Below are 10,614 nucleotides of genomic sequence, written 5' to 3'. Positions count from 1 at the left end.
TATTATTCCTAGAATATTAGATAATTACTGAATGTTCATGCTCCTCCACATTCAGTTAGATTTGCCTTGTGATTTTAGTAGTTACTAGTCGCTAACCCGTGCAATGCACGGAAGAGTCGAACAGAAGTTATAAATTTTCACTTATAAAAGTTACAACTTAAGAGGAAAAATAAAATACTAAGACCAAAAGTGAAACTCTAACACCAATAATGTTGTATGGTCTCAACCTTCAGATGAATAAAATGACATTGTTAGGGAGTGAAGACAAATAAATGTATCAAATATTGAGTAAAGATTGCTTTAGTCATCTAGCTTAAATGGTAAAACTATTTTAAAAAAAAATTCATTTGGACACTTTTAAGCCAATAAACAAAACAAACCCTCATCACACACACAAACGTGAGAAATTTGGAAAGAATAGATGTTGAAATATATGAATGTAAAAAAGAAGAAGAGGTACCAATTGAAAGGAAAAAAAAGAGTATTAATCGAGTAAAAATGCAAATTGATCAAATATGTGAAAAAAATAAAATAAAGGGTGAGGCATTAAATTCCAGTAGAAGATGGGCTACTAATAACATATTTCATAATTTAAAAATAAATTCAAATCTATAAAGATGTATTTCATGCCTCTTAGCCGACCTTTTCTTTACATACCAACAATAAATAAATAAAAAAACAAAGTTATAAATCAAAGTATAAAATTATTTTATGTGTTAGTTTTTTTTATTATAAATTATTATAGTTTCTTGATTACACCTAGCATCATTGTATATGAACGCTAAAATGCAAATATATTCAAAAAAGATTAATGGTGAAATATATCTGGTATTCCATAGTAAAAGTGATTCTCATAGGATTTGAAATCATGAAAATTTTCTTTACATACCAACAATAAAAAAAAATAAAACAAAGTTATAAATCAAAGTATACAATTATTTTATGTGTTAGTTTTTTTTATTATAAATTATTATAGTTTCTTGATTACACCTAGCATCATTGTATATGAACACTAAAATACAAATATATTCGTAACAGATTAATGGTGAAATATATCTGGTATTCCATAGCAAAAGTGATTCTCATAGGATTTGAAATCATGAAAAATAAATAAACTTACAAAAAATATTCAAAAGATTTTCTTTCCGGGAAAAATAAAACTACGACTCCCCAATCTTTAATCTCTCTCTCTACATATTAGTATTATATATATACCTACCAATCCTTCATTGAGGCATTCCCTTAAAAAAAAAATCATAAACATTGCTAATCAATGCAATAAACTCCAGTATGCAAGAGAGCAGGGAAAACCGATTAAAAAAAAAAAAATTTGCCCAGACGCCTTTGATAATTCATTCCCAAAAAAAACAAAAGGGTGGAAAAATTTTATTACCTTCAGCCTTGCAATAAGGTTGCTCTCTAAGAAGCTTCAACATTGTAAATTGCCAAGCAACGATGGCTAGCATGAAAACCACCTTCTCCTTCTTTTGCAAACTGAGTTTATTTCACTTGAAGCTATATGGTCCAATTCTAGTGCTGGCAACTCCACTGTGGGTTGCATTGACATGGAAAGGGAAGCCCTTCTTAAATTTAAAGAAGGTCATGATGATCCTTCAAGAACTCTTTCCTCCTGGGTTGGCGAAGATTGCTGCAACTGGTTGGGAGTACCGTAGGATTATAAGTCAAATAAAAAGAAGCTGTATTAGGTTTAGGGTTAGTGCCGTGGAGGAATAATTCAAATTTATTATTTTATAGAGTCCAAAATGAAGAAGGAAATACATTAAAGTAAAAAACCTAAAATAAAAAAGAAAAAAAAAATAGTGATGACGTGGAAAATTGTGGGAGCTTCAGAGGCTTCGATTATATATATATATATATATATATATATATATATATTAGAAATAAGCAGGGGTAGGTGCCTGCTTCAATGTTCTCTAGGATTTCATGAATGCTGGGGATGGAGTTGATTTGTTTTTCACGGCAGCAAATTCACCTGTTCAACCAAGTGGTGGGAAAAGGATTGTGTCAGAGAGACTTGAGAGGCATCTATCAGCAAATTTTGCTAGTCACTCCTTTATTTAACAAAAGGGTCACTCCTTTATTTAACAAAAGAGCCAAGCTTTATGCATCAATCCGCCTAATTTTCCCAAACAGTATGACCTACTCCACCCCACACCGACTCTCACAAATATGATATTGATTTCCATGCCAATTGACCAAAGTTCAACTGGTTGGTTGAGATGTCAAGTTTTCTTTAAATCAATAAATGTGTGCGCGCGCGCGCGAACAAGCTCATTAGTTTAAGGATTTGGTTGTATATCACCCGCAGTCAAAATCCCAAAACCTAGAAAAGTCGGATTTTTATCAACAATAGAGTATATAACAATCTCTTTTCCGAGCACTTAGTCCTTTTGCACAGCTAGCAGCCTGGCATACATTTGAAGCCGATGTTGGGCATAAGAATCTCCTCTTGATGATCATTGACCTAGTTCTTAGTGGAACTCCAAAGAAGCCATGGCGTCCCTACATGCATATACTTTTTTTATCCTTACAATCTCCTTTTAGCGAGTGAACCCATAAACATTCCTTCTTATCCACCTTCTCTATTGACAAGCCACTGTTTCAATCAATAATCTCCATCATCAGATACCAACGAATAAATTTGGGAAAGTTTATTCCAATAACCAAAGTCACCTTGGCTTTGCCTGGTACACGTTTATTTTGGACTCACATTACATGCCATCCATAACAATGAGCTCCAACATGAATTCAAAAGAGAAATCTCAATTCCATAAAATTGATGGCCTACGGCCATCTAAAATTAGAAATGCATATCAAAATTCAAAATATTGTACATGCACAAAGAGTTAACAGTAGATGTAGAAAATAAGGCGGATTAACAGCATTTGGTACCAGAATAGTTCCTTAGAACAAGTTTACTGCCACATTTTGGTTTTATCCACACCCATCAACTTACACGTTCATAAAAGTATCGGTACACATAGTACCTCAACTGGTTTCCTATGATAGTACCACTTAACAACTGCCACCTCTCAGTGCAAGCACCAGATGAAGGACAGAACCACCCTCAATATTGTAGTCTTTAGCTGTTTTGTCATCTCCAAGCTGCTTACCAGCGTAGATAAGCCTGCAATCAGTAATAGATCTAATGAGATAATAGTTTCAAATCATACAAGACACAGGCACTGTCCATTTTTAGCATTGGCTAGCACTCAAACAAAGGCACAGACACAGACCATATTCAGAATTCACATTATTTTCACTAAGAACCAATTGAATGAAAATTGATTTATATGAGCAGCAACAGGTTAAATTAGACATTGATTGAAAACAAATATGGAAGCAACTGTTAAAGATGAAAATTTTTCTTTGCAGAAAATCAAGCAACAGTTAACAACAAAATGAAAAAAATTTATGACTAATAGCAATTCAAAAGCATGCAAATAATGTAATTTCCAATCTCATATACAGTCTAGAACTTAGGTGAGATAAAGACCCATGAATGCTACAAAAGCAAGATTCAAATCCTATCAAGAGAGCAATTCCCCAAAAGAACAGAAATGATGCCATCCAATCAAAAAGAAAACAAGTAATAATTTGCAAAAATACACACCCAAATTTCATTGTCTCAAATGAAATTCTGATTATAGAAAAAAAAAAACAAAAAAAACAAAAAGTATATATTTTTAATTTATGTGAAAAAGAAACATGTATCAAAAGAATAAATATACTCCGTCTGTCCTATTGTAAATTCTTGGAGTTCTTTGTCAATTTTGGACAACCCAAGATACATGCTCGGAGTTCTTTGTCAATTTCCCATGCTACCATTACTTTTTTGAAAAAGCAACAATATTCTAATACAAAGTCATGCTACCTGTAATATAAAGTGAAGGACATTTTCAAAGCACCATATTTTTACCACCCGACTGATATGTGTCATTTCAAACCAAAACTATAAAGTGGGATGGAGTGAATGCCAAGTATTTACATCCTTTTTGAACCTTACAGCTATGATTAGTTACTAAATAGAGCATATTTCTTTTAAAATGAAGAGGAACCATGCCCACTTTTGGGTGAATGGGTAAAACCTGTACACCGAAGGTCCACCCATAGCCTATATCTGTTTACTCACAGGGTGGTTGTAATAGGAAGCTTTGATCCTTGGCCAACCCATCCACACCATGGAGGTCACTACAGAAGAACTTGCAATAAATAAATGTATAATTATAGTCCACTCAAGTAGAATAATATTTGAAGATAAAGAAAATAAAACCTTTGCTGAACAGGAGGAATTCCTTCTTTTTCCTCAACCCGTTCCTTGATCCGATCAATGGTATCAGTTGGTTCGATATCAATCTCAATTTCTTTTCCTGTCAAAGTCTTCACCTTAATCATAGTTCCTCCCCGAAGTCTCAAAACCAGGTGAAGTGTTGACTCCTTTTGGATGTTGTAATCAGCAAGAGTTCGACCATCTTCCAATTGCTTACCAGCAAAAATCAGCCTCTGTTGGTCTGGGGGGATACCTTCCTTGTCCTGAAAATCATACATTCCAACTTTAGTTAAACATAAATGCCGCAACTTACAGGAGAAAATCAAGATACATTGTTTTTTTTTTTATATATCCCATCATTTCCACCCGCTACAGCATGCTAAAATAATTGCAAAAGGGAAGAATGTTGTACAGAAGAAAAGCAGGTCACTACAAAATTGCTAAGGTTCTGTTTCTGGTGTTTATATCTAAGTTGCATTTTTAACTGAACCATCTTTAATTTTTTGCAAAAACCAGAGAACACACAATCATTAAGCTAAGATATCTCTCAATTCCAGTTTAATTCCCATTACACTTTCTCAATCAATTCTGTGGTTCTGAGATTTTTCCAGCATCATAGACTTGATAAATCAAAAACATGTCAATATCTAGGCTGCCTATAAGGAGCCTGATGGCATAATTAAACAAAACCTAGAGTTCACAATATGTGATGAAGTGGGTAAATATATTAATAAGTGTTCAAAAGCAGAAATCAAACATATTCTGTACTAGTATGTAATTGATAATAGACTCTAGACACCACCACATAATTAATACTCTCCATAACTTGTAAAAAAATTATAATATTATAAACAAAAAAACAGTGAGTATCACATCAAACAAAATTATAAAGCAACATAATAACACCAAAATAAAATTCATGTCTACCCACAAAAGCTGAATAAATATTGTTAAATGCGCCAAATACACTTAAACACAAAGGTCTCCTTAAAGCCTACAAGTGCAAAGCACAAACATGGGCATGATTGAAGTAAAGAACATAATTTCTAAGTATTATATGTAGCTTCTAAGAAAAAGACTCCTAAGTCATAACATATAATCCCCCCCCCCCTTTTTCAAAAAAACAAAAACAAAATTAAAAAATCAAAATTCTCAAATGGTTAAGAGCGCTGTGCAAGTATGAAATAATTAGATGTCATTTACATACTCTTAAATAATTACAATATTCAGTATAACTAAAGCTACTCATCTGTTATGATTTTAGAAAAAAGGGAGGAAAACCCCTAAACTAGGCTACGCTTTTGGGTGAACCAGAACAAATCCAATACTATGATTTTGGGTTAAGGGGAGACAAACAAGAGGACTCGAAGCACGCATATGCACATGCGTGCACACACACAAAGAGATGAAGCCAATTAAACAAGATATTGCTAGTTTTATTTTGAGAGAGAAAGAGAGAGAGAAGGAATTTTCCCAAGTTTTTTATTCATTATTAAAAATCTGCCAATGACCCAATTGGTCTGATGGCACCTCCCTAGGTAGGAGTTGAGGGGAAGGGGAGGGGTTCAAGTAGTAGAGTAGAGCTTTCTAATTATTTCAAAAAAAAATTATTAATTATTAGAAAACCTATTTTAAGATAATTTCCTTGAAATATTAAAAAGGGCATTATTTATAGCACTTTCATCCAAAAGGTGCACCTCAAGCCCAGCAGTAAACACGCTTCATGCTTCAATGACCTAGTTGCGCTTTTAACAACACTAACCGCATAAGCATCCTTTCTTATTAGAAAACCATAAATCACATGCTTTAAAAAAATAATAGTAATAAAAATAAAAAACCCAGGCTATGGACTATTGTAAAGAGGCAGGGTCATCAATTGCCCAATTAGCTACCAAATACACTATACAGTCTTCTTTTTGTTAAAATTCTCTTTCTATAAAATAAAAAGACACAAACTAAATAACTGATATAAAAAAATAAAAATAAAAATCATTAATATCATTAATTTGACTAAATTTTCAATTTAATTACTGGGCAGGAAAATTTAAACTTTCCCCATGTTCAAAAATTCATTACAAGATGCCATGTTTACAAAGCAGACACTAAATTCAATATTGGCTTTAACAATTTGCTCTCTTCACCAATAGCTCTCCTAATTCTTGGATTAGAAAATTAGCAAAACACACACACACACACAAGACTAATTTCAATCTAAAAGAAATCCCTTTTTTTTTCCTGGGATGAATAATCTAATAAAAGCAATCCATGCCCAGAAAGATAATAACCCAAAATATTCACTATTCAGAATCAAAATTCGCAACTTTTCCCTCTTGTTGCTTCAGCAACCAAAAGCATCCATAAAACAACAATATTATTATTATCAAAAAAGAAAAACCCAAAAGCACAATAATATTCGCAAATAAAAAATAAAATAAAATTAAAAAACCCTAGCTTGAAGCTATAAGCAAGCCGATCACACAAAATAACCACAGGTAAAGAATCAAATCAAGAACCAGAAACCCTAAAAAAAAAAAAAAAAAACTCCAATTTTTAGGAATTCGCAAACTCCTAAGATTTGAATTAAATGATATTAAGAAATAATAAAAAATAGGGACCTGGATCTTGGCTTTGACATGTCGATGGTGTCACTTGTCTGCCTCCGATGTGATGGTTTTCCCGTGGAGTCTTACAAGTCTTGCTATGTTTCTTCTTCTTCTGTAGTGTCTCTCCGTCTTCTTTCTTTGATTTCTTCAAGCGGTATGCTATGATGATGATCAGAAACCGGGTTTGGTTTGCTTAGAGAGCGTGAGTTTTGTTTGTATATTAGAGAAAGAGTTAGTATTTAATAAATTTAATTAATTATCTTACAGACCTGGTGTGGTGGTTTGTGAGTGGATGCCTATGATGTAAGGATGGTCGTCTTTGCAATCGTCGTGTTCTTTAGTCAGCTACTTCCTTTTTCCTTTTTCTTTTTTACCAGCGCACTTATGAAAAATTAATTCAATAATAATAACTTAAAGAAAGATACCATTACATTTTTAATTAGATTTTCGATCTTTTTTCCTATTTATTCTAAGGCAATAGTATATTATTTTTTATTATAACATTCAATTTTAACTATCCTTCATTAACATTAATTTTTTATTAAAATAAGGAATAACCACTCTTAATAAACTCTACGGGTGGCCTATGGTTGATAGAGTGACATGACTGTGTGTTTTATCTAGAGTCTTTGGTTCACAATTAATTTTTTTGAGTTGAACACACTTGCGAAGTTTGTTTCTAAATTTACAAGAATATAAATCCTAGCCGGGAAATTATTAAATATATAAAAAATCCTGCGTTTCTAACACATGCAAGATTCTCGGAAATCTCATATTATTGGGTAGTGTTTGATATATATATATATATATATATATATATATATAAGATCATGTGAATTATAATAAGATGACCGACAAAGATTCGACCTTGGACCAATATATCAAACACTCATGCTAGATTATTCTTGGGAATTATAATAAGATCAAGCAAACTAATCGACTCTTAAAATTAGGGAATACTTAATAAATAAATAAATAATTAGGGAATAATATATTGGACATGGGTTCACTTAATTTCTTTTAGTATTTTAAAGTCTACCGCCCAATGTTGATTTGAATTATTTTTTGGGTGCTTAATTAATGTAATACTTTGAAATTCAATACAACTCATGTGAGTTTGTAATGGGCATATGGCCCGCATGAATGCCCTACGTATTACTTATCAATCAAATTTCGAAAATCTTAGTTTTCATATTCTTACGTACCGTGCAAATAATGTTAGTTGGTAATGCAACCCCACTGGCTTATCAGACATCTGATTGCGACACTTTTCACTGCCATAACTAAAAAGAAATATTCTGAGAACAAGATTTAATAATAATCGAAACTATGTATAGAATGATATGAGATTCCTTTTTATTTGAAGCATAACAATAAATTACAATGACTACTTTGTTATTACTCGTACTAGTTGGTCTACCATCATACATAAGGCAAACATTTAGGTCATGAGCATCTCTTTTATGCATGAAATATCTTATTATTATAACCATATCTTCTATAGTATTATAATGTCGAAATTGCATAAACTTGAATTATTTGCTTATGTGAGCCTCACATGAGATTTACATTAAATTTATGTGCTCTATCATGAAACAATTGTCAAATTGTTTTTGCAATACATTAGGTCTGGAGACCAAAATTACAGGAAATTTATTTGTTTATCTCTCTCTCTCTCTCTCTCTATATATATATATATATCAGCAAGATTACACTATTTAAGACTAGATGCACAATCCTAGCTAGAAGGCCAACACAATGTCACTGATCTAGAAGTTGATGTTGGTTTCTTTTTCGTAAATAATAAATTTCCTTTCTTTAATTTTTTTTTTCAAGAGATAGCGATTTTTCCCTCTATCCAGTTAAAGCCTTTTCGATTCAGAATGAATTGATCAGTCAAATAGTGCTTGTCCCGGTGTTTTGAATTACTATCAAACTGAAACAATTTTTTTAAATTGTTTTGATCATGCTAGTCATAATTTTGTTTGATTAGAGAATTTTTCTACCTCTGCAGAAACAATCAAATTTATTAATTTTGGGCTGTTTAATTACAGGGACTCGTACTTGTTCCATTGCGAGGCATCTTTCTCCTGATCGAATTCAGTTTTTTTTTTTTTGGATGCGTCATGTTGTGAAACCAAAACTCCAATGGGTTTGAGCTTAAGGAGTCAAAACATGACGCATCCAAAAAAAAAAAAACTGAATTCGATCAGGAGAAAGATGCCTCGCAATGGAACAAGTACGAGTCCCTGTAATTAAACAGCCCAAAATTAATAAATTTGATTGTTTCTGCAGAGGTAGAAAAATTCTCTAATCAAACAAAATTATGACTAGCATGATCAAAACAATTTAAAAAAATTGTTTCAGTTTGATAGTAATTCAAAACACCGGGACAAGCACTATTTGACTGATCAATTCATTCTGAATCGAAAAGGCTTTAACTGGATAGAGGGAAAAATCGCTATCTCTTGAAAAAAAAAATTAAAGAAAGGAAATTTATTATTTACGAAAAAGAAACCAACATCAACTTCTAGATCAGTGACATTGTGTTGGCCTTCTAGCTAGGATTGTGCATCTAGTCTTAAATAGTGTAATCTTGCTGATATATATATATATAGAGAGAGAGAGAGAGAGAGAGATAAACAAATAAATTTCCTGTAATTTTGGTCTCCAGACCTAATGTATTGCAAAAACAATTTGACAATTGTTTCATGATAGAGCACATAAATTTAATGTAAATCTCATGTGAGGCTCACATAAGCAAATAATTCAAGTTTATGCAATTTCGACATTATAATACTATAGAAGATATGGTTATAATAATAAGATATTTCATGCATAAAAGAGATGCTCATGACCTAAATGTTTGCCTTATGTATGATGGTAGACCAACTAGTACGAGTAATAACAAAGTAGTCATTGTAATTTATTGTTATGCTTCAAATAAAAAGGAATCTCATATCATTCTATACATAGTTTCGATTATTATTAAATCTTGTTCTCAGAATATTTCTTTTTAGTTATGGCAGTGAAAAGTGTCGCAATCAGATGTCTGATAAGCCAGTGGGGTTGCATTACCAACTAACATTATTTGCACGGTACGTAAGAATATGAAAACTAAGATTTTCGAAATTTGATTGATAAGTAATACGTAGGGCATTCATGCGGGCCATATGCCCATTACAAACTCACATGAGTTGTATTGAATTTCAAAGTATTACATTAATTAAGCACCCAAAAAATAATTCAAATCAACATTGGGCGGTAGACTTTAAAATACTAAAAGAAATTAAGTGAACCCATGTCCAATATATTATTCCCTAATTATTTATTTATTTATTAAGTATTCCCTAATTTTAAGAGTCGATTAGTTTGCTTGATCTTATTATAATTCCCAAGAATAATCTAGCATGAGTGTTTGATATATTGGTCCAAGGTCGAATCTTTGTCGGTCATCTTATTATAATTCACATGATCTTATATATATATATATATATATATATATATATCAAACACTACCCAATAATATGAGATTTCCGAGAATCTTGCATGTGTTAGAAACGCAGGATTTTTTATATATTTAATAATTTCCCGGCTAGGATTTATATTCTTGTAAATTTAGAAACAAACTTCGCAAGTGTGTTCAAAAAAAATTTGTGAACCTAAATTTTCTTTTAGAATTAATAGATTTGGATTTTGTTTGCAAATTCAATATGGCAG

General features: G+C 31.9%; 2 protein-coding genes across 3 annotated transcripts in view; both read right to left on the bottom strand.

Moving 5' to 3' along the window:
- Positions 1–2,766: 2,766 nt before the first annotated feature.
- The window catches only part of LOC115986817 (ubiquitin-NEDD8-like protein RUB2), a 46,794-nt gene continuing 38,946 nt past the window's right edge, over positions 2,767–10,614 (bottom strand). The window contains exons 2-4 of one of the 2 annotated variants that reach the window (XM_031110147.1): positions 4,295–4,554; positions 4,154–4,212; positions 2,767–3,148 (exon numbers count right to left, since the gene is read on the bottom strand). In XM_031110147.1, the coding sequence (XP_030966007.1) occupies positions 3,054–3,148; positions 4,154–4,212; positions 4,295–4,554 (414 nt within the window). In that variant the 3' untranslated portion in view covers positions 2,767–3,053. The remainder of the gene's footprint in view (positions 3,149–4,153; positions 4,213–4,294; positions 4,555–10,614) is intronic. The other variant, XM_031110149.1, reaches the window with a different exon arrangement.
- The window catches only part of LOC115986816 (protein indeterminate-domain 5, chloroplastic-like), a 6,658-nt gene continuing 4,602 nt past the window's right edge, over positions 8,559–10,614 (bottom strand). The window contains exon 5 of the mRNA XM_031110146.1: positions 8,559–9,143. The gene's annotated coding sequence lies outside the window, so the exon portion shown is untranslated. The remainder of the gene's footprint in view (positions 9,144–10,614) is intronic.

The sequence above is a fragment of the Quercus lobata genome, chromosome 4 (genome assembly GCF_001633185.2).
Source record: "Quercus lobata isolate SW786 chromosome 4, ValleyOak3.0 Primary Assembly, whole genome shotgun sequence".
Lineage (NCBI taxonomy): Eukaryota > Viridiplantae > Streptophyta > Magnoliopsida > Fagales > Fagaceae > Quercus > Quercus lobata.
This window is presented reverse-complemented; position numbering and strand designations above follow the sequence as displayed.